We start from the raw sequence: 25,144 nt of genomic DNA, 5'->3' as shown, positions 1-25,144 counted from the left end.
AAGGAGAGAGTAGAAATTAATGCTGCCTTTATACTGCAAGTTATGGAGTGCCTTTCATTGCTCTTAGCAGCTGAGAAAACTCAAAAGGAGGAAGCACAGGAGCAATGTGTATTTGGAAAGCACAAGTTGTTAGAAGAATTTAAATCTAGGCTGGTGCTATTAGAGGAGATTCTAACAGTTCCTGACATGGTCTCTCACTCTTCAGGATGTTTCCCTGTATTTTTAATTCACTGTTCTGTTAAAAATTAGTGGATGCCTTAGCCCTGTTGCATAAAACCTAACAAATTCCACCCAAAATGAAAAGAAATATAATAATTATCATTCTAATTCCTCTTTCTGTGCCTTCTGCTGCTCATACACACATGTATTTCTCAAAGCATATGGCATGCAGCCATCAGACACCTATTTTCTCTCTCAGATGACTAAACAGTTGGGTATCCATAGCTATATTTCATAATGTAAAAAAAAAAAAAATAAGGCTGATTTTCAGATTTTCATCTACTATGCTCATCTGCTGCTAACATTGAAAACTCCTGAAAAATAATACCAATAAAAGCAGAGCAGATTCTAATGTGTGTGTTGCATTTGTCAGGTTTGCAAACTGGAATCATAACTTTAATAAAACTGGACTGTTTCTTACAGAACTGACTTGACCAAGAGTGACTCAGGAAGGATATTGTGTGTGATAGGAATTCAGCCCTGAGAAGGATGGCAGTTACAATAAAACTCTTCTCTATTGAAGTGCTCGTAAAAACCAGCTTTCTTCACACGCCATTGCAAACCATTACTCATCTGTCACTAGCATTACTCATTTATCTAGGACTGACATTTACCAGCCACAATTTGCTATTGTGATATTTTTCCCCTTTACTTCTATAAACCAAACGCAAACAACATATGACAGCAGATTTGAAATCATATCAACAACGTATTACAGCCACTTAAAAACAGGAACACAGAGATGTATCACAGACAATAAGACATAAAGACACAAACCGTGAACCTTTTTCTCGGCCAAAATGTAATAGCGTGCAAGACAGTTATCTTCCATGTGAGATAAATAAAAATATGGAGCATACTGAAAACAGTATTTAGCTGATTTGCACTTGGCATGAGTTTGGCCTTTAGTATATTTTTCTCCTGAATTTAATGGTCAGTAAAGTAAATGAAGTGTAGGCCTAAAACTGCATCACAAAGAAGAAAAAAATCAGAGTAACACAAAAATCAGTGGTTCGTGATGTCCTGCACCTCTAGAGTAAAATGATTTGTAGCCACTTGCATGCTCAGTGTTTAAGGTGGATTTTTTTCTTTTTGCTTGGGTTACTAAAATTAATTTACTTCCACCCCCACTTATGATGATGCCTTTTTAATGTTTAGGATTTAATCCCTACCAAAACTTCACCAATGAGACCCAAGTCATATACACAGCTGAGTAGCTACTCAGTAACCGTGATCTTCAGTTGGGGTTTTAACTTCTTTTTGGAAATAACCTCGCAGAAACCCGGATGTCCTCAGGGGAACTGTGCCACACAGATCTGCACAGGTGGAGACTGTGGACCGCTCCCTTCCCTTAGCCAGAAGCTGTATTTTCCCATGCTCCCTGCAGGAACGATCAAGAAGTCAAGGTCTGGAGCCCTTGGCTCATATCCACAACACTTACCAAACCAAGTACATCTCAGCAAAAGGTATGTTTGCGGAACGTAACTTTTAACCTCATATTCTTTGTGTATTGTACAGAGAGGAGCTGAACAGTTTTATTCTTTTTTTGGTTACACATTCTTTGCTGGTGTTTTGTCAATTATTAAATATTTGCTGAATTCCAGTGCACAGAGTATTTTTACAAATGCCCAGAATATTTCTTAGATTAATTTGGAAGTCCTTGCCAAATGATAAGAAAATGATAAGAAAATAAGCAGAACACCCACACAAGGTACAGATATCTTGGGTGTTTTATCAGGATTGAGGATTGTGACACAGTCTTAGTGCTGTTCTACAAGAAATCTATGCTTACAAAATCTTATGTCCAGGACACCTTCCAGGCCTCAACTCTGATATGCCTTCCGTGTGTCCACGTGAGTGACCAAATTTTATCAGCACCTCCTTCTCCAAACGCTGGCAAATTCCTGCTGCTCAGTCCTGTGATTTCTTTCATAAAGAGAGCTTTCTCTATCTCGCAGCTAAAAGCCGTGAAGTGGAAGACCGAGGTAAGAATGATGCAGGAGCCAGGAGGAATCTCTAACCCATCATCTCATTCACTTGTTTTGTCAAGTGTATTGGTCTATAAACCCATTCTTCTTCTTTTCTGACCTTATCACTCACACACAGTGGGATTCATTTGAACTAGCCATCCCAGCCTCCCCATAGTCAGTATAACCAGCAGAGATCCAGCCAGCAGCAGGCAGGGAAGTGAAAAATGCAATTCGCTCAGTAGGCACCTAAACCAAGTCGGGTGGCTCATGCCCATATTGTACCTATTTCTTACCAGTGGCTTTAAAGACAGTCCTGAGTCACTGGTTTGCATGGAGATATCTACCCTGTAGACACCTCTGACTAGATTAGATGGATCTTGCCTGAGATTCACGGATAAGACTAAACTTCCTACAGCAGGAAGGCATCTGAGCAGAATAACCATTGCCAAGACTAGTTGACAATGTTGGAAGCTTTTGGTTTGGGATGATCACTTCAGTCACATGAAAGACCTTTATTTTGAGACTGTGGATGCTCACTACTTCCCAGTGCCTTTATAGGCATTAGTATATCAATCAAGCAAACAGATTGTATTACAAACATCTAATAAGCAATGCGTGGACCAGCTGCGAAAATGAAATGTGTTGCATCTGAACCCATTAGCCTTGCTGCATCTCAGCCAACCTCCATAAAAGAATGAGGGTTTATAAGTTCAGCTTCAGAGCTGTATTAATGTCACACTGCTGCTTCCACATTTACTGTCTCTCAGTATCTGAATCTAGTTGCTGCACAGGACCTCATCTCAAGCTGTCTACAGCCAACTCCTTATATTCTATTTTTTCACAAATGATCTCAGGTTTCTCAAATGGGCCTTGAAAACTGAGGCACCCAGATCCATGAGTTGCTATAAGACATTTTAATCTGTGCAGACCGAGGGTGTGCTATGTAAAGCATGCTGTGAATAGCACGTAATGCGTACAGTGCCACGGAAATCACACACTAGCTGAAACTCACCTTGATGCCAAGAGCCAGAGATCAAAGAAATAGTGCTCTAGTTCAAGGATCTAGCAAAAGTCTCAATGCTGTCATTCTTACAAACAGTTAAGAGTTGTGCCTTTAAGCACAACCTCCATGAAGTGTCAGCTGTTGCAGTTTAGCATAATTCCTTCAAGCAAAAGAAAAATAAAAAAATCCCACAGCAGATGAAACTTGAAATCTTGGACTACTGATAAATATTTATCTTAGAAAAAAGTCACTTTGCATACTTGAGAGGGTTTTTCGTTTTAAAATCGGTGCTTGTTTCCATGTTGATAAAGTCAACAACTGTTGATAATGAGGGACATCACAAAAATAGGTTTCTTTCCACTGTAACAACAATCCCTCCCTACCCTGGTTGAAATGACAAAATATCTGATTAAAAATGCCCTTTTTCTTTCTCTAGTTTTATAAACAAAGCTGCTAAGGAGAAACTGCTTCCATATTTCAGAGCTAATGTTGGCTTTATTATCTTTTAGCCAATGAAAACAAATAAATGAAGAGTGCTAGTATACACAAAGTGTTCTTAATGGGATGAGTTTTCCTCAGGTTATACAGCAGACTGGGCCCTGGATCATATGAACATGCAGGAGCAATCATTTTCTTTCCATGAAGAAATGCCTCTGTTTCCTACAGGATCTTATTGCTGAACAGAAAAATAAAATAATGCACATCAGTCATAAAGGCTTTGGTTCTTGATTCTTAAGTTTTGTGTTTCTACAAACATGAATTGAAGAGACAAATTATTACAAGACAAACTTTGGTGTGGATTAACTTTTTATCACCTACTCCACAATAACTGGTGTGGTCAATGTGAAATAATTCAGGGCAGTTTCCTCCATAGTAAACTTACTCTGGGACAGGGAAATGAAGCAAAGTTACCAAAATAATGTAAATCTAGATTTTGTATCACATTATATTTTTGTAATCATACCCCAAATCATGTAGGCACTCTAATGAACTGACTATTTCACTCCTTCAAAAAATTGGTACCAGCATTTTCAGAAACAGCCAGTGATTTGAGGTCCTTGTGGTTTAATGGAGCTCCCAACATCAGAAAATTGTGCCTTCTTCAAGTACTTCAGTTTCAGCAATTGAATCTTTAGAGCCCGTACGCCACTTATCACTTCTGGAAAACTTGGCTTATGGCTGTGTCATTTTTCCAAGCCCTTCAGCTTTCCTCTGATTTCTAAAGTGACCGTTTCCTGCCATTTCAAATTAGCCCATTAGATATATTAGGAACAAAACCAAAAAGAAATCTGCCTCAGAAAAGTGAAGACTTGAAAACAACGGATTCAAGCTGTCATTTTTGGTCCGCCTGGGAACAAAACACATAGTGACAGCAGAGATTCATTCATGATAGTCAGCCATCATATCTCAGTTTTCCCAGATTTGACCAGTATAAGGGCAGATATGTAGAAAACCAGACACCAGCAGGTTCATCAAATTAGGTCTGAATTTTACCCACAATGATGATTTTTTCACAAGTGTTTGCTGCTATAATAATAAAACATTTCTTTCTGCTGTAGAGTAGACCTGCAGATGGATAAGAAACCTACTCAGTGTGTGCACATACCCACCCTGCCCGGACTCCCAATAAGACTCTGCAACATGACTGCCTCTGCTCTGATTTTGATCAGGATGATGTGACTCGTATCAGACTAAACGACGACGAGTAATGAGATCTTTGCAGTTTTCACTACCGCTTGGGTAGGTTTCAAACAGAACATGGTGGACACGTCTACGTGGAGTCGGATAGTACCTCGCGCTTTAAACTAGCTTCAGACTAGGTGGTTTAAGCATCTGTAGTTGCCTGGGTGTAACACCACCGAGGTCGTTCTGGGCTATTTTATCCCACCCCGACTGCGCTACGGTTCGTCTCACAGAAAAGGAGGCCTAACTTCTCGTTATTATTCCACTGACCTGATGAGGCCCATGAAACATTTATAATCTAATCTCCCAGATTAATTTCCACTAGCAAATGAATTATTAAAAAATGAGGAGGAAATCTGGGCTTTTACTATTACCATTGCTTTAAATGTTTTATTTGTATGCGACATTCTGTACAAGACAAAGTTAAATATACATTTTGTACAAAAGTGACATATGACACCTTACCAGAATAGTACCTCTGCTTACATATTCATCTACATACACAATATGCCATGTCTGTTGTTAGCGAAGGGGCCAATTTTCAGCAGAGGGTGTATTTTTTTTATGCCACAGAAGAAGAGAGAATGAAATTAAGACATCATGCAGACCAAGTGCCAACGTCACAGGTGTCTTTTAATGCTCGATTATCAAACGGTTGCTGTTTTGTTCATTTCAGGAAGTCACATTCATTGGGTAACGAAAAAGAAAATAAGAAACAATGAAGAGGAAAACATAATTAAAAAAAATAGATGCGTGCTGCTGGAACAGGATATGATTCTACACAGATCTGTGCAAAGGTTGCATTGCCGTATAACATTTTGCATTGCCTTGTCTGATTGACTCAAAAAGCCCTGTAATGTCTTAAGGGAAATAACTTCTGGTGCTTTATATCAAATAAAAATACACAGGTCTTCTTCTTGATGCAAACAGTGATCGAGGTAACACTGTGGCATTTTTCTGAGAAGAACTAGATCTAAATTAATGTTCTGGTTGCACATTTCTTCCTTATGGAAGGCTGCCCTAGCAAACCTCAAGAGTCATCTTTTTTCCTAATAATGACACTGGCATTGAACACTGGTGAAGGAAGACGCAGCTTTTAGGCTCCAGCAGTCAAGGATGGTGGAGGGAGCTTAGCAATGCTGAGGTTCTCAGTGCTCCACCTTGGTGGATTTACCCTACACAAGTGGCAGTTTGGTGAAGTGGTCCAAGTGCTTTATTTCTGCCTTTGTGAGCGGGGGCACAGGTGAATCTGGAGTTAGTTCATCTTATATAGATGACAGGTGGACAGTGGACTTTGCAGAACAAATATACGTGGACACAGTGACAGATAATAGGCAAGAAAGATCTGTCTCACTGGGGTTCTGTTGTCACAGAAACTGAGATTCAACAAAACTATTCTCCATAACCAGTGATGAAGGAGCCTCAAAGTTCTTTACAGCCTGTTTTACAAAGATGGTCAGAATTCAGGGCCTCTCCTCATCTTCATTTACCCTCCAAGATAAACCATAAACCACAATCTATTTCCGAGCGCTATCCACTATACTCTTTCTTACACCCTGAAAAATCCTTACAACTTCATGGGTGAAATGCATTTGAGGCAATCCTCTCAGGCTCCATTTTTACTTACCATCCTACAGGCTGCAGCATAGTTCTTCTCATCCTAAAGCAAAGACACATCACACCCTGATATGTCCCCTCTTCTGAACAGAGGAGAACAGCTCCTCTGAACACATATGCACTGCAGACATCCATATTTTAGTCAGATGAAATCTGGCCTGTCACAAGGCAGCTCCCTCCTTCCCCAGACAAACACTTAATCTTTGCTGCTCTTCTATCAGGGAGTGGAAGGTTATCTCCAAACTGACATACTTTAAAGCAGTGCTTTAAATTAAATGGTGTAGGTTTACTAGACTGAAAAATTCAGAAAGGAATTTTTTGTTAAACCTGGTTCCAAAAATCTTCCACCATTTTTCATCTCTACACTATTTTCTGTCCAAATGCATTCTGCAAAAAATCTTAGTTTACATCATAGATGCCCTGTGAGGTAGGTGGGAAAATCAAACTATATTTGCTTCATGAAACAAAGTGTGGACTATAGTTCACAGAAATTTCAAGAGGAACAAAGGCTTTGGATCTAGGATCTTTGACTGTTCCTGATCTCCCACTCCCAGAAACACAGAAGCTCACACTGAGGCAAGCTCTTCCTGGGAAACTGGACTGCCTGAAGTATGGACGATGAGTGTATCTTAAAGGCAGTATTGAGTCCACCTATAGCTGACAGTACAAACATATGCCTATGTACACAAAGATGAAAGGGTTTGCCAAAGGTCATGTAACAACCTTGTAGTAGAGTCAGGAATGAGCTCAGATCTGATGCTGCCTATGTCTCAGAGGCTGAATGGGAGATCTTAATCTCACAAAGTTTAAAAAAGTTTGCTTATCTGATCTAAACCAAACAAAATACATTACACTGAATTAAATAAAATAACTGAAACTCTGAGATGCTTTATGGCGTATAGCTAGTTTGATGTGAATGGGAAGAAAAGGGGGAGACAGATGTTCACTCAAAGACTATCTAAACCTCTCTAGTACTCCGTTATGGCTTATATTCAGGCTGGTTTCCAAACCTAGCTCAAGTGCTAATTCCCCGAGATTTGTATTTGCATAGTCAGTTTGGTGTCTCCACACTACACAGAGTAGGGCCTTGAATTTTTGTTGGAAATTGATTTTGGAAAGAGCAATTAGTTTATCAGGACTCAGAAGAATTTGCATACTGACTAGGAAGAAGGTGCTATGATAAATATCAGAAAGTAAAAGTTCTCTATTAAACTCTCATGAATTATTCACTATCAAGAGAGAGGAATAATTCTAGAAACACCATTTTTCTGCCTTTTTTCCAAGGCATTTTTTTCCATCTTCAGTTCAGTAACTTGTTCCAATTTTGGTAAAGTGTTGCCAAAATATGTCACTTGAATTCATTTCAGCGTACAAACTGCTGTTTCAGTACCTCATGATACATATCCACAGTACATCATTTCAGTACATGCACTTTATTTAATCACGAAAAACGGTATCTATCACAGATAGGCACCATTTAAATTTCAAATCTAACAGCTCTTCTGTTTTCTTGTAATGAAGAAGCAAAGCACAGATCTTATCTATCACTTTGGTGTAAATAAACCTTAGTGTATAAGTAGTTACAATGGTATAAATGTAAAGATACTGATAGAGCTATCTCTAATCCAGAAAGAAAAATGTGCTACATTAGTGTGAGGCACTGTTACACACCAATTTCACCCAGTATAAGGAACATACTGGCGTTATTATTCTCATAACACAAAACCACAATCCTTACTGCAAATTTTATGACACAAGAACTTTGTATAGGTCAGGCTTTATCTGAAAAGTCCATATGGTCACCAACCTGTTTAGTGCAAAACGAGACTTACTAATATCAGGTAAAGAAGTGAATATATATTTCTTGGATGATATTTTATACTTGCACTGGAGTTTTGTAGGTGAAGAACTAAGCAGTAGAGAGAAGGCATGTACAGTGACAGAAATCTGGGTTCAGCTTCTTTCATCAGATGCTTTGAAACAATTGCAGGATACAGAGTGGATCCAGAAAGAGACCTCAAGGGGACGTTGACAACTTCACTGCTTCATCTGTAACCTTGATTTGGTAGTGGAATCTGAGTCTACTCTCAGAAGCTGTATGTTAAAGGCAGTGACAAGGAATTTACGTAAGTGTTGTTTATATTATAAGCAAAATATCTGAAGCACGAGGTGATTGAGGTGAAACTCTTCCAGCCTGGAAACCATGCCATTCTTCCTCACCGTAAACTGCACAACTCTTGTCCTATTTCCTGTATTGGTGGGAATAGGAATGTGCTAATTCAGTCATTTCCTTTTTGTCTTTACAAATAAAGTGCAGGTCAGGTCAGTCACAATATTGGTTCTGTGCCATTCCAGTCAATAACAGCTCCTTGCCACCTAGAAATGAAAGCAATCGTTTTACATCCATCAGTTAATCAGGTCATTGGAAAGGTAACCCAACACCCCTCAACCACCCAACAAACCTTAGAGAGATTAGGATGGACTCACTTGGGGTAACTAATCACATCTTCTCAAAGGCATAAGAACAGAAGTGAGGTACTTGTGCCCCTTAATTTTAGGTGCCTAAGTTTGGAGGTCAGTCTCCTTACCCTTCCTCCAGTCTCTTCTAAGCAATAGAGAGTCCTCAGCAGCAGCTGATTCAGAACAAGTACCTTCATGTTGCAAAGACTGTAGGGAATCCCTAAGATGGGTACAAGAATTAACCCTATATAACCAGAATGCTCAGTCTCAGCTGTTACTACACATTTTGCACACTCCTATACAGGCAGGCCTCTGATTAGGAACTCTGTGTCTCTGAAACCCTGAGACTGGATCATTTCAGTTAGCAGCTATCTTTGCTCCTGACCTTGGTTCCTTTGAAGTATTCAATGGCTCACTTTAATGGCAATGTTTTGCTTTTCCTATGTTGAGGCTTTGCTTTTTCTCTGCCCTCATTCCTTCTTCAGAATAACACTAAAGATGTGTATGAAGAACAATGTTTCCAAATGACTCCACACACATATGCACAAAAACCTTCCATGTCTTTAATTCCTGCTAATCCTCAGCTGCCCATTTGTCCTGGTTTTGGCTGGGATAGAGTTAATTTCCTTTCTGGTAGCTGGTATAGTGCTATGTTTTGGATTTAATATGAGAAGAATGTTGATAACACACTGACGTTTTCAGTTGTTGCTAAGTAGTGTTTAGACTAAGTCAAGGATTTTTCAGCTTCTGATGCCCAGACAGCAAGAAGGCTGGAGGGGCACAAGAAGTTGGGAGGAGGGAGAGCCAGGACAGCTGACCCAAACTGGCCAGAGGGGTGTTCCATACCATGTGACATCATGGCCAGTATATAAACTGAGAGGAGTTGGTCAGGCAGGGGATCACTCCTGGGGGACTAACTGGGCATCCGTCAGCGAGTGGTGAGCAATTGCATTGTGCATCACTTGTTTTGTATATTCCAATTCTTTAATTATTATTATTATTGTCATTTTATTAGTATCATTATCATTATTATTATCACTATTATTTTCTTCCTTTCCTATCAAACTGTCTTTATGTCAACCCATGAGCTTTACTTTTTTTCCCCGATTCTCTCCCGCAACCCACTGGGTAGGGGGGAATGAGTGAGCTGCTGCCTGGTGCTTAGTTGCTGGCTGGGGTTAAACCACAACACCACTCCAGGAATGTGACCAATGCTGAATGCAAAGAAGGTATCAACCCTGCATTTGTCACCAAATGTGTCTTCAAATCATGGCAGAAGACAAAGATCTGAACCAAGACTTGGTGAAAGCAGGATGATGCTCTCCAGTGACCTCACTGGATTGAAGTGAGTCAACTTACTGTACAGTCAGAGTCATTCACTGCATGAATTGCACCCTTGTCCGTGGCATTTCTCATGTTTGCAAGTTCATGGTCCCCATCTTCTGAGAACTAAACAACTATTGCATTCTCAGTGTCAAGTATTTATATCTGTTTTGAAAATCTGTCTCAGAGTGCATGTGCACAGTAGCAAGACATTGGTGAGGGGGTGGAGATGACAGTGAGTTGCCAGAGTGCCACATTCTTTCTGTCACCGAGGAAAGAATGTGTCAGCAAGGGTATGGCAGCTCAGTCCTTTCACTAAGCAAGTCAATTAAGTGTAAAACAAAACCAAAAGCTGAATTCATGCAGTACTCAGTGCAAAGTCTCAAAGGAAGAGACCGTCTGAGCGTTGTTGCGAATTTTTTCCTTCTTTTTTTTATTCTGCTGAGAAAATAAAAATTAAAAAATTGCAGAAAGACTGTCCTCATCCCAGGACTTAGTAGGAATACACAACAGTGATGCCTCACATCTTAAGCTAAAAGCAGAATATGTTCTAGCTGGGGATATTTGACCTAGTCTGGCATCTGCCAGATGTTCAGAATATCACCCCCAGAATAACCAAATGCAAGTGGGAAGTACAATTGCCACCTTCTGTCCCCATTGGATTTTTCAGGTAATGCCATCAAATCATTCCTTATCTTTGTGTACAAACTTCCCAAGGCACCACTTTCTATCTCATCAGGGTGATTAAAGCTTTGAGAGAGATCCACAGAGACCCCACAGAGGCCAAAAGACACCAAATGAAGTCTGCTCTGTGAAAACACTAACATGTGCTGATACCATTTTTGCTGTTATGGCTTAGGATGCTGCTAATCGCTACGCAGTGAAGAACTGGCCTTTTCTAAAACAGGATTTCAATAAAAAGTTTAAACAGAAAAGAGTATTTTGAAGCAGGACTCAAGGTAACTTTCATAACAAGCCTTATCTCCCGTGTTTATTTTCAAACCATTTTTGCTGAGCCATTTGTAGACTGAAAAGCAGTCTTTGGCTGTTTGCTCCTGTGGAGACGGATCCAAAACTTTTTTCATCTATTGAATCTGCACAAGAAAAGGTGTCAAATAGTGAGGAACCTCACTCACAGGCGCTGAACAAGTCTTTCTTTACAGACAGAAACAAAACGGTCCAGACAATTCAGTGTCATCATTTCCCCACACTATCCTGCCACAATGCAATTCAAATGGAACCCAGATTCTAGCTGCTGATTCAATTATAATTTATCAGATTAGCAACATGAAAACTATATTTGACCCACCTGGTTCAACTACAACCTCACCCAAAGGTCATGGAGTTAACGGGAACCCAAGAGGAACTGGTTCAAGCCCTGAACAATGCTCAGTCTGGAATAACATTCAGAGAGTATCTTCTGTACTAATCATTCAGTATTGTTTTAGAGCACACCAATAATTCAGGATGAAATGCCCATGCTCTCCTCTCCTCTTATCCACTAAATTTCCACTGGATGTCCCCCTTCAAAGCCAAACAGATGAACTAATGTGTCATATAGCCCCACTACCCCAGAGGAAAGCTGATGCTAGAGGGTTAACAAAATATACCTCTAAATTCAGATTATAATATCAGATCAAAGTTTTATTCCCCTCAGGCAGAGCTAACAGATGTTATTTCCGCCAGTGCAGAGAGACGCCGAGGATTGTGACTGTGATATGAGTATTTTTCAGGGAAGAATGGGAGAAGACGTCTGCACGGCATCTCCCAAACAACACAGGGATGCACATTCCAGACATCTCTTGGTCAGAATCTGACTGCTTCTACAGATGTCTAGGGCTGAAAGCCACAATAAAAGCACATGTACTTGTACTGACTCTTTGGTTGGGAGCCTGCAGGTTAAAGTGATACCTGTTGGTGACTAGCTGTTCTAGCCATCTGAAGTGTTACCTGCTTTAAACTCAAATCTTGCTCTTCTGACATTTTATAGAATAGGGACTAAAATAGGGACTAGAATAGGGACTCTCTTCCTCCTGCAGAAGCAAAACAACCCTTCTCCTCTGATAAAAATAATAACAAGAAAACCTAAATACAGAAACAGTCTATTACATATGCAGTTTTCCCTTTGGGAGAGGATAAGAGAACAAACAGCAAACAGATGTTAGGCATGTAATTCAATGCATTACAGGACGGTGGTGTTCAGGTATTGAGGTAAACAATGGGTAAGGCTTTTCATGGATTAAAACAGAACTGAGTCATGTGAATAAAAGGAAAAATCTCAATCAACTTTTGGAAACAACAGTTAATCTTCTCAGTTCTGATTGTTCAGTCTGTGAAATTCTCCAAACTGCCTGAGAAATTATCCTGTATTTTTTTATGAGAAAGGTTTGTTAAGTAGCTTCATCATGAATGCTTGGTCAAAATAAGTAACGGCTCTTTGCTTGCTTGCTTGCTTTACTAAAAATTAGTTTAGGAGTGTTTTCCATGGCTGTATGATAGAAAACATTCCTTTTTTATCTCCCAATTTGTTAAAATATTGGTTAGTTTGGTTTGGTTTTACTTTTCCTTATATACTGTTTCATAGTTGGAAGAAAAAGTTCTTAAACCAAAAAGGAAAAATAGAACACGAAAAACCTTTAGCAGCAAGGCCATGCTTAAATAAATATGCTCAAAGCAAATGGAGAATACTGAAAACAAGGAGCCAGACTGATCAGGGTAAATCAGACAGTCCTGAGAATGGTACAAACAAAATAAATTGACACTGGAATTTGCTGGTAATTTACTTCTCCAGTAGATTAAAGCAGGGAATTTAAAATAAACAAACATCACCACTACAAAAACTGTGTAACTTTGATACAATGCCAGGAATGGAAGATGTTCTAAGAGCACTTTTAAGTAGTTGCACGCATTATTTACTGTGTGGGTTTCTGAGGCTATATATTATTTATTTTAGTTTGTAGTCATGCTTATGCGTCACTGGAACAGAGGAATCAATACAATCTATATGTGCAGGGAGTCTGGACTAATGTCACTGCTGTCATGTTACAGGATGCCTCTTCTACTTTTCTGTAACTTTATAATGGCAGCCATGCAGGAACACACTGTTTGGCAGCCACTGTGCTTTTTTTGGGGGGTGTTTTTTTACAGGACAAATTGTGGCAAGGAGAGGGGGAAATTACAACAGAAATCCGAAGCTGCTTGGCTTGCTGATTTAACAAATGTTACGGTCTTTGACAATGAGGCTTTTACTTCTTGCTCCAAAGATATTCAGATAGCAGTTTTCAAAGTCATGCTGATGGAGCTGATATAAAGCTGATTTTTCTACCTAGTTAAATTTCTCCATTTTGCTTCTTTCATGTCTCACTAAACTGAAAATGTTCTCATTAACTTCAGTATGACTTGGATAAATTGCTTAAAATAATATCATTTAATATCATATAGACCTCAAAATGGCCATGAAAATCTGAACATGACAGGAACTAGCCTTGTATTTAAGGAGAAAATATGACCTAAGAACTGTCAAGAATGACTTCACAAAACACAGTGTTTTGTGATCTTGAGCTCTGTGCTGCCCATAGGCACATGGAAAATTTGAGAAAACTGAGCCCATTGAGCACAGGGCTTCATGCATTGAGAATGATACCCAACTCCCCCACAGCAATTATATTTTTCAGAAAGGACTTATGAAAATTTTCTCCTTTTCTCATTATAGCTCTACAATAGGAATCAATGAACTTTTGGGGATCTAAATGTAGATCTGTTGAAACCAAGTTGTGCTCTCAAACTGAATTTGGCTCAGTCAGTTCTTGGTGATGTAATGAAGGTTCCTCTAAAAATGAAGTGAACATCTTAGCCAGTTTGATGTTAACTACAATAACATACAATTAAATGTGTAATACTTATTATCACAGCCTGGCCCATTCAGATCCTTTCTGATTTTTAAGCAGTAATTTTGCAAGATTACTTGCTGCATTATTTTTTACCACACTCCAGCCTTACATATATTATTTATATCAATAACTGAATATATCTGTATGAAAAACTGTAGTTTCACTTACTTTGTCCTAATACAGTGCTCAAGTGGAGGAGTAAGGTCATTTTCTTTATCTTCAGTGCACATCTGAGTTGTGTCTGCAGAGACATATCAGACATTATTAGTGGCTGGAGTATATTTCTATTCACATAGAATACCGCAGTAGCTCTATTTATATAGAATACCGCAGTAGCTTCTAGGAACTCCACCCATGGAAGTGATGGACTACCACTCACACTGTCAATCTAGCCCACAACAGGCACGTATCCACTTTGGACTGAAATACCCTGGAAGGTGAGCATTGCTGGCACTGGAATACCATCTCATGCCCTCGTTCACACCATCTGAACAGAGTGGCCACCGACAGGGCCAGGAATGCTCAGAGCAGGTACCACAACTATGGCTCTTTGCAAATAGCATGGGCTTTATAGGTGACCTTAGAGTAGGCAGTCTGGCTCTCAGTGCTTTGTCATCGCCTGAACCCTTTCAGCTAGTGGTCTACTGCCTGTTCATGTGATGGCAGGCTAAAGGCAGGGGTGACTGAATGCAAACGCTGTTGGGAATGATCCCCAGATTGTGCCCAGTATTAGTTGTTCTGGGCCAGAAACATGCCCAGAATTGTGCTGACTACTTACCAGTAAGGATGATCAGGGGACAGTGTTCAGACTCATGCCCTGACACAGGTCAGTTTAGTAATATAGAGATGGTTTCAAGGAAAAACATGGATTAGAAGGTGAAAGAATATGCTGGAGGGGTGTCATGAGGTTTTTATTTTGCAATTGATGTCATAATTACTAAGAAAGCAATTTTCATTACTCAAATACTAAGGACAGCGGTAGTTGAATAGGAAACCCCAAGTCCAATCCAAACTGGGTTAAGACTCTTTCACCCTGGAAAAGAAGATTGTCCCTTGACTGTTGAGAGAGCAATGCACAGACGGGAGAAGCCAATGTTGTGTTGGATATAAGAGAGCTACCACAGGCTGTGAGCATTCCTTCGGGACAGAGAGGCAATTGCACTGTTCCAGGGAAAACAGAGAGGTCAGTGTCTCAGACACTGGATCTGTCAACAGTGAAAGTAGTCGCTGAACTTCTCAGGGAGAAAACATCCTGCGACCAGCTTGGATGTCAGTCTGCTCAGCTGTTTCCTGTTTTGGAGTAAAACATTTTAAACTGCAGCAGACTAGGGCTTTTTCTTCTTTTCTGTCAGTCATCCAGCCAATGGGTAGGTTGCGAGCAACAAACGATGCCAAGACAGGGTGTAGGATATGGGTCTGCTTCAGTGAGACTGTTGTAGACAGGATGGGAGGCAATTGCACTTACATTCACAGCTGCCAGTCTCAGATATATCTGGCTTCCTCGTGTCATAGACAGAATCTGGCTCTCCCTTGCTTGTTGATCATGTTGGTATAAATACATGCGGAAAACTCTGAATGACTGTAAGGGCTGGAGTAATAGGAAATGGACAATATTTAAAAATAAATAAAGTACTGGCAGTGTTCTCCTAGATCCTCAGGAACTTAGAGGTACACAGGAATCTTTTTAAGTTTCAAAGGGCCTCTTTTATTATAATATTGAAGAGTTTATAATGGTTTGTTAGAGGTCTCCAATAGTATTTGGACCCCTCTAGGAATTCCTGATACTGATGTTCTGGATCTTCTCATAGAGAGAAGCAAGAGCCACTGTCCTGACCCTAGTACTGGTAGCAGGATAGGCATATGACATGGCTGCCTTTCCCAGTCATTGCTAACTTGTGGAATTTTGTAATTTTTAGACTTGAGTTCTTCCAACCAGGAGGTTTGAATAAAGGTTTTTCATACAAAGGAATAGGAAAAAAGTATCACTAAAGGTGTACCTTACAGGAGTAGGCAAGGAACATTTAGCTAAGTTAATTAACTAACAAACTGTGTTAAAGTGTTTCATACAACTTATTTGGAGCAAGCAATATTGAAGTTACACTCTTCCATCCTGGAGTCACCAACAGCAAGAAAGATATGAATATGATCTCTTATATATTCACTTATATTCTAAGCTAAGGGTAGTGAGAAACTGAGAGCCAGCACAGTTACAGACAAACTTGCTGTTCAGGAGATATGATGACCACAGGTTCAGAAGAGTGGACTGTGAACAGGCAATCACCGAGAGAAGAAATACTGCTCATAATTTAAACGGCAACCTTAGAAAGTGATTTTTATTACTTACCTTTCCAGAAGACGTTTGCACATTGGAACAATCTCATCTTAACTGTACAAAAAACTGTTCTGAAAGTGTCATAATCAATATATGAGCCTTCCCTAGAAGCTGCCTCCAGTATCTGAATCTCTGCTAATTTCACTGCTTGCACCACCTTCTGTGGGACCTGGAAAGGGCTCAGGATGCTGTCTATGACTCTGGAAGAATCTTCTGAGAAATTCAGTTATATTCTCCTTAGCAATTATTCAGCTGCTTTTTGAAAACACCTTTAAAAGGATACTGAGTTGAAGGTAAGCACCAATGAGATATAAGAGTGATCTATTAAAACAGATTGTACAAAAATTCCCTGTATCTTCACTTGGAGACAACATATTGTAAATGTTAACATAGGTAGGTGTTAACTGTATATATTAGAAAGGAGAAGCAGTATCTTCCTGAGCAGTACAACACACTCATACAAGCGGTCTCTGTGACACATAACAAAAATCCCAGAATCTCCAGTCAGTCCCTGAACAGCTGACAAAAGAAGATGAGCAAAATGCATGCAAAATTTAGATACACTGGCTTGTTTTTCTTTTCTGCCTATCAGAAATTTCTACCCCTATGGAAAGGACTGAAGAACCTTCATCTATTTAGGTTAGTATGTTGAATTCACTAGAAGGCTTTGCCTGCTTTTAGGAAGGAACTTTATTATTTCCTGTCTACATTTTGGCAAATGGTTATAAGTATAAGAAGCAGGGCAAATTCTCAATATAAAGTGGCAATTGCTATTACCCCCAAAATGTAATTCTACTCTTTCTTTCTGGCTTTTTTACCTTTCTTGCCCAGTGTAATTTCTTCAAGATTTCCTGAAATATGACCTTGATTGTAATCTTCCTAATTATAAACAAGATTCCCATATCAAGGAATTCTCCCTCTTGCTAGTGAAAAGCAAACAACTTCACTAACCAGCACCAGTGAGATGTGGCTGTGCAGCACCCAGAACCTCACATTGTATCTCTAGGTAACACTCCCTAATCATCATAGCTTGTTGATATTTCTGCAATGGAAATACCAGTAATACTTAGCATTCTGATGTTTCCATCTGGTACTGTATGCATGGTTTAGATGTATGATCAATGTTACCTTTTGGATGTAAAGTAATTTCAGTTTTTCTCCAGACCTAACAAAGGATTACTGTACAGCCAGAACTAGGAAAGCATTTCCCTGGAATGATGAAATTATTTGCATTTTACAGCCTTTTGCAGAATTTCACAGATAACAGAAGATTTACTAGGACACATCCCTGGAAGAGGCTATAGGCACAACAAAAAGATATCTACCTCTCAATGCAAGTTTAGTCTTTGAGGAGAAATATACAGATACGCCGTGACAGATTGAACAGTAAAGAGAAAAACTTATACATACTCTGAGCACTTTCTCATCCAAGGATCTCAGAGTGCTTGGTAGCTCTGGATTTTGGAAACATTCCTGATTTATTAATGATAAAAAGACAGATAAGGACACCTGTTTTGGACTGTATGTTACATGGTACAACACAATAGAAAAAATGTGTCTTGATCTCTCTAGCCCTATGTTGAACTATATCATCTGTATCACTTACAAAGAACCTTTTATCTGGGACAGACCATGTGGGAACCAGTTGGCAACTATAGTCCTGTAAAGGTCAAGTATTTTTTTTGAGATAATATATAATGCGATCACTACAATAGAATGACAGGGATTTTAATTAAAATAAGAGGATAAATAACAGGGAGAAAGATGATTGAATTCACTACTAAATCTTGCGAGACGCTAAAAGCCCCCAGCACTCCCACCATACAAAGAGCTTTGCCACATGGACTCAATTAGAACATACAACACCCATGTATAACTCATCCTGTCCAAGAATCAGAATGTAGGTGCAAACAAGGAATACAGACAGCTTATTTTTAAAGAGTGGACTACAGTAGAGTGGCTCCTTAAGATTGAGAAGGAATTTCATTAGATTGTATAAATATATTGAAGAAAAGAAAACAAAAGATAAGTAGGATATTATTAGCAAATAGGAATTCAGTGGTCAAGAATGTCTTAATATGGCAATAAGTAGGAGCGTTCTAAGCAACAGAATACTTCTTGTCCAAATGCTTTCCAGATGGAGAAATACATAATTATTGTAAAAGCAGCTGCATAATTTGGCATGGTTTCCTGAAAAAATGAGTGCAACAAATTGAAAGATCTTTTGCATGTTTGTGTTTCCAGGTATGCTTACAAGCAGGTAAGAGACTAGACTTTGTTAGCGGATTACTGCCATCTTCTGAAGTAGCTGGTTTTGGAGGCAAGGATTTCATGCTTCCTCACCCTCTCTGCTCATTTTACTACGGGCATGTAGTGTTGAGGAACAGGAGACTTGCACTTCCTGCCTGTAGAAGTGATGTGAGAAGATGTGAAGGAGAATGGGAGTAGTTAAATATGGTTTATAATCCTGGGAGCATGAATAGGCCAGATCACAATCTGTTCCTCGGAAATCAGTGTCACTGAAAGATATACCAGTCCGTTATAAAGTAGCACATGCTCACTTTTAACCCTTTCAAGAGCTTATCCTCAAAATTTTCTTGAGAAATCTAATTTCCAATTAATCACCAAAACTAATTACAGAAAACAGGAAACAGGCACACAAATAAACTTTAGTGCCTGAGACCATCATTGTTTGTATCATTGAACTCTTCTTTTTGATGTGAGGCAATTGCCACCACCAGAGATGAAATGCAGAGGTACTGAGTTGTACTTACCAACTGTTAACCGTATTTCTTCTTCCTGGTTGGCCAAGCCATCATAATAATATAGATCAAATCTCCGCTCTGTTTTCCAGTCACCTAGTAAATCCTTTTCCAAACAAAAAAGCACACTGAAGTGGCTTTCGCTGCATACTAACCAAATTGGATACTTAGGGGTCTTCAAGTAACAACCAACCTAAAAGAAAGATACAAAACATTAGAACATCACGGGGGGGCAGGGGAAGAAACAATTCATTGTGGAAAACATGAGTTGTATAAGATCTTTTATTTATTATAGTCTACAAACATTAATGAAGGCTCATTATGTACTGCTGATGAAGCAGACCAGGATAGCTCTGGTAAATCATGGAACATATAAAGCAACTATCTGGCCCTGAGTTACAGGCTGGTAATGAAATCCTTACAGCAAAAAGATCGTATACCAGATGATCAGAACCAAAAGGAACCCTGTCCTCTGCAATAACTATAAAACCACAGTGAGTTTAGGTTAGGAATACTACACAAGATCAATGGGAGACCATGCTCTTATGCAACAGCACCTGGAAGCCAGGCAAGAGACTTCATAGGATCTCAAATGACATGAGACACCCCTGTGTGGGCAACTAAACTGAGACAAAAATCTTTTATTGGATTAAGAATATAATACATTCTCTTCACTTTAGCATGTTGTTCTAGCTTCACAGTCCAGATATGTAAAATATTTTCAGCTACTAGAAGAAAGCAATAACAGAAGCACTTGTTTTGATTCATTATTCTTAAAAATGAAATATTCTCAGCTGAAAAAAACCCAATTATTTCTTTAACAGATGCCTTTTCTAAGCCTTTGCCCTCCTTTTGAATGTTTGAAAATAAACTTCTTTATAAGTAACCTAAATATTCTGTATGAAATTGCATATAAATGATTTTCATACTCAAGATGCTTTAAACTAGAATTAGTGGGGGAAGGGGATACCAACAGGATTGCAGTACGTAAGCCAAGAGCTGGCATGGCATCAACTCAGGGCGGCAATCCTCGTGGGAACATTCACACTGCTCCTGGGAGCATGGAGGGCTCAGGAGTGTATCTGAAATACTTGTACACCAATGCACGCAGTATGAGAAACGAACAGGATGAACTGGAAGCATTGGTCAGCTCCCAGAACTACGATATCATTGGTATTAGTGAGACTTGGTGGGATGAGTGCCACAGTTGGAGTGCTGGGATAGAGGGCTACAGGCTGTTCAGGAGGGATAGGCAGGGCAGGCGAGGTAGAGGTGTCGCACTATACACAAGGGAGAGGCTTGATTGCACAGCCCTTACAGTTAGTGATGATGTGGTGGAGAGCCTCTGAGTAAGGATTAGGGGGATGGAAAACAAAGGAGATATTGATTGTAGTGGGTATCTACTACTAATCGCCCAGCCAGGATGTAAGCACCGATGAGTTATTCTGTAGGCAGTTAGGATAAATTTCTGGAATGGTAGACCTTGTCCTTACAGGAGGTTTCAACTTCCCAGACATCAACTGGAAATATCATACTGCTGTGACAAGCAGGTCTTGGAAATTCTTGAAGCTTGTAAGAGACAACTTCTTGTCACAGGTACTCAGTGAGCCAAGTAGGAAAGATGCCTTCCTAGACTTGCTATTTGTGAATAGGGAAGGACTCGTGGGGGATTTGATAGTAGGTGTCTGTCTTGGCCACAGTGATCATGAAATGGTTGAGTTTAACATTTTCAGTGTAATGAGAAAAAAGGACAGCAGAGTTGCTACCCTTGACTTCAGGAGAGGAAACTTGAAGCTATTCAGGGAGCTTTTTAGCAGAGTACCTTGGGAATCTGCTTTTGAGGGCTTAAGAGTCCACGAGTGCTGGTCAGTCTTTAAGAACTACCTTTGAGAAGCACAGGAGCAGGCAATTCCACTGTGTCACAAATCAAGCAACTGGGGCAGAAGACCAGCCTGGCTGAACAGGGAACTCCTCGTGGAGCTTAAGAGGAAGAAGAAACTGTATGATATCTGGAAGGAAGTTCAGGTTTCACAGGAATAGTACAGAGCTGGTTCATTTATGCAGGGAGAAAACATGAAAGGCCAAAGCTCAATTAGAGTTGAAACTGGCCAGAGTTGTTTCAGATAACAAGAAGGGCTTTTATAAGTATGTTAATAGCAAGCGGAGGTCTAAAGAAAACATTGAACAAATACTTGTTGAAGATGGTCATCTGACTAATAGGGATGAAGAAAAAGCGGAGGCATTCAATGCATTTTTTGCCTCAGTCTTTAATAATACTGGTAGACCTTGGGCTGCCCAGTTCCCTGAGACAGAGGACCACGGGTGTGGGAACAGTGACTTTCCATCTGTGGACACTGAAATTGTAAGGGACCAGCGGAATCAGCTCAATGTTCACAAGTCCATAGGGCCTGATGGGATTCATCCCAGAGTTCTGAAGGAGCTAGTGGATGTTATGGCAGGACCCCTCTCTCTCATCTACCAAAGGTCTTGGGAGTCTGGAGAGGTCCCTGCTGACTGGAAGCTAGCCAATGTTATCCCAATCTACAAAAAGGGTGTGAGGGAAGACCTGGGGATCTACAGACCTGTTAGTCTAACCTCAGTTCCTGGAAAAATTATAGAGAAAATTATACTGGGTGCTATTGAAAGGCATTTAAAGAATAATGGAATCATCAAGCACAGTCAACATGGGTTCACAAAAGGAAAGTGCTGTTTAACTAATTTGATATCCTTCTATGATAAGGTCACCCACTTAGTGGATGAAGGGAAGGCGGTGGATGTAGTTTTTCTGGATTTTAGTAAGGCTTTTGATACTGTCCCTTACAGCATCCTTCTGGACAAGTTGTCCAACTGTGGGATGAGTGGGCTCACAGTGTGCTGGGTGAAGAACTGGCGGAAGGGCAGAGCTCAAAGGCTTGTAGTGAATGGGCCTCCATCTGGCTGGCAACCAGTCACCAGCAAAGTTCCTCAGGGTTCAATTCTAAGGTCAGTTCTGTTCACTACATTTATCAATGATCTGCATGAAGGAGTTGAATGCACCATTAGCAAGTTTGCTGATGATACCAAACTGGGAGGTGCTGTTGACTCTCTTGAGGGACAGGAGGCCTTGGAGAGGGATCTAGATAGATTGGAGCATTGGGCTATGATCAGTGGGATGAAATTTAACAAGTCGAAATGCTGGATTCTGCACCTAGGATGGAGTAATGCCAGGCGAAAGTATAAACTGGGAGAGGAGTGGCTGGAGAACAGCCCTGCAGAAAGGGATCTGGGGGAGCTGGTTGACAGCAGGCCCAATAGGAGTCAGCAGTGTGACCTGGCAGCCAAGAGGACAAACTGCATCCTAGGGTGCATCAAACACAGTATAACCAGCCGGTCAAAAGAGGTGATTAACCTGCTGTATTCAGCATTGGTGCAGCCTCACCTGGAGTACTGTGTGCACTCCTGGGCCCCTCAGTTTAAGAAGGATGTGAAGGTCCTTGAATGTCTCCAGAGGGGGGCAACCAAGCTGGTGACAGGGTTGGAAGGCATGTCCTATGAGAAGCAGCTGAGGACTTCAGGTTTGTCTAGTTTGGAGAAAAGAAGGCTGAGAGGTGACCTCATCGCTCTCTATGGCTTCTTGAGGAGGGGAAGTGGAGAGGGAGGTGCTGAGCTCTGCTCCCTGGGATCCAGCAATAGGATGCATGGGAATGGTTCAAAGCTGCGTCAATGGAGGTTTACACTGGACATTAGGAAGCATTTCTTTACCAAGAGGGTGGTCAGACACTGGAACAGGCTTCCTAGAGAGGTGGTTGATGCCCCAAGCCTGTCAGTGTTCAAGAGGCATTTGGACAGTGCCCTTAATAACATGCTTTAACTTGGTCAGCCCTGAATTGGTCAGGCAGTTGGACTAGATGATTGTTGTAGGTCCCTTCCAGCTGAAATAGTCTATTCTATTCTATTCTACTGATTTGAAGTATTATTTTTAAATCTACCAGCTATTAAAATGTGGGCTACTACAGCATTTCTTTGGATTTGTGAGTAATTTCTTTTATTTATATATGTATTCATTTATCGGTTTAATCAATTTTTTTCTGCTGCTTCACCCCATAGTCTTTAAGGTTCAAGTCCAGTCCAGCAAAGGACTGAGACTAGTCTTATGTGTAGTAGCCTCACATATATATATTATTTCTCATGGAACTTCTGTTTTAAGGCTTTAATACCTGGGGTAGTGTATTTATGGTTTTGAATCTTAATATATGGTGACATAAAATGAGTTATGGAAGTTTCCTGCATCCCCTGAGGTCAGTGAATATCTTGTATTTTCTTCACCTCACACTAATGTGTTCTGAGACAGATACCATCCTCCTATTGCATGCTTCTGCTTTAAAGCTGCAGTATCAGTTAATGATATTAGCTCCTTCAGTAGTAAGTAATAGAGTAAAAATAGTGATTAGATTGCTTAATGTAACAAAGAAACCTTATCTCTTCCAACTAAAATGTTGGTATTCAGCTACAACAGGTATTTATTTTTAGCTATATTCCTGTCATTGAAAGCTGTATTCTAAGTTCAAAATAATACTGTTTTTTCCATCACTGAATTGTTGAGTTTTGTATCTTTGATAAATCACTCAGGGCAACTAAAAACCAAAATAAAACTTTTTTGCTTTCAGTGGAATGTTTCTAACCACAGCTCTGTTTATTATTCTTAGAGTAGACAGAATCACCACTGTGCAGGACGCTGTGTATAACCATTTTTATTTTATCCCCAGTTTTATGTATCCTTTGCTAAACAGATGTTGCACTCCTGGTACGCTACCAATCTGCAAAACAAGGAACGGCAGCCAAGTGTGCAAATATATGTGCATAGAAATACAAGATCAGTTTCTGTCTCCGTAATACAGACACATGGATCAAAGAAACTTTGCTAGTTCAGAGGCTCAGGTAGTTTAGAAGAGGTTTGCATAGTAATATGGTAAGTGATATAATCTACAGAAATAATCTCTGCCTATTACTACCTTTACCTTTACCACTATGGGATTTAAATCATGCTTCAGCATATGCTGTAGGTGCTAGTGGAAACTGGAAGACTTTTAATGGAAAAATTCTCATGCATGTTTTCTAGATACAGATTAATGGATACAGCTTCTACAGTGCAGCCCTCAGTTCTTTACCTTGGGCACACAGGTGCAAATGTCATCTCATATACTGCTAAAAGGCAGAAGCCAAGATATATGCCAAGATATATGTAACTAAAAATCTAAACAGCATCCTAAGTGATAAGGAGTTGGGGGGGGGGTATTGCTGAGATTTAGAATTTGTATCTGAAGTGTTATATGACTACAAAATCAATTATATTCCCCAATGAAAATTTCTTCTGATGTTAGATAAGAAGTCATTAACTAATTAAGTAACTGTTCTCTGACTCATTACTTTGCTGGTATCTATTTAAAACAGCCTTTTATACAACAGTTTTGCTTTTTATGTAAATCCTTGGCTTAAAAGTAAAGAAATTTTTTTACAAGCTTACAAAAACACTCATAACAGGAGTTATCAAGAAGGGAAATACGCAGATGCAACAGAAGATGGCAAATTAGAGGGATATGGATGAAAAGATTCAGTGTCACAAACATGCATATTTTAATATGCAGATAAATCAAAGCCAAAAAGGAACAGCCAGTCTTCTAAAAATGTGTTCTTCCTACATATGTCTGCTAAAGCAACTTCCAAGCTTCATCAAACAACATTTGACAAAACAAGATTAGAGAGATACAGAACTGTTTCAAAGCACACATCCACTCCAGTTCTTACTCACATGAACAGTCCTACTGAAGTCAGGACAAATTGTTCAGATGAGTAAGGTCTGTAGGAACATTTTCCAAATATGTAAAGTTTTCAATTGCCATGCTTGC

General features: G+C 39.8%; 1 protein-coding gene across 3 annotated transcripts in view; it reads right to left on the bottom strand.

Moving 5' to 3' along the window:
- Positions 1-5,245: 5,245 nt before the first annotated feature.
- Positions 5,246-25,144, bottom strand: part of MINDY4 (MINDY lysine 48 deubiquitinase 4) — an 87,174-nt gene continuing 67,275 nt past the window's right edge. For all 3 annotated transcript variants that reach the window (XM_030010015.2, XM_030010017.2, XM_030010016.2), the window contains 3 exons: positions 19,272-19,452; positions 14,334-14,406; positions 5,246-8,868 (listed from right to left, as the gene is read on the bottom strand). In XM_030010015.2, the coding sequence (XP_029865875.1) occupies positions 8,820-8,868; positions 14,334-14,406; positions 19,272-19,452 (303 nt within the window). In that variant the 3' untranslated portion in view covers positions 5,246-8,819. The remainder of the gene's footprint in view (positions 8,869-14,333; positions 14,407-19,271; positions 19,453-25,144) is intronic.

This window comes from Aquila chrysaetos, chromosome 3 (genome assembly GCF_900496995.4).
Source record: "Aquila chrysaetos chrysaetos chromosome 3, bAquChr1.4, whole genome shotgun sequence".
Classification (NCBI taxonomy): Eukaryota; Metazoa; Chordata; class Aves; order Accipitriformes; family Accipitridae; genus Aquila; species Aquila chrysaetos.
This window is presented reverse-complemented; position numbering and strand designations above follow the sequence as displayed.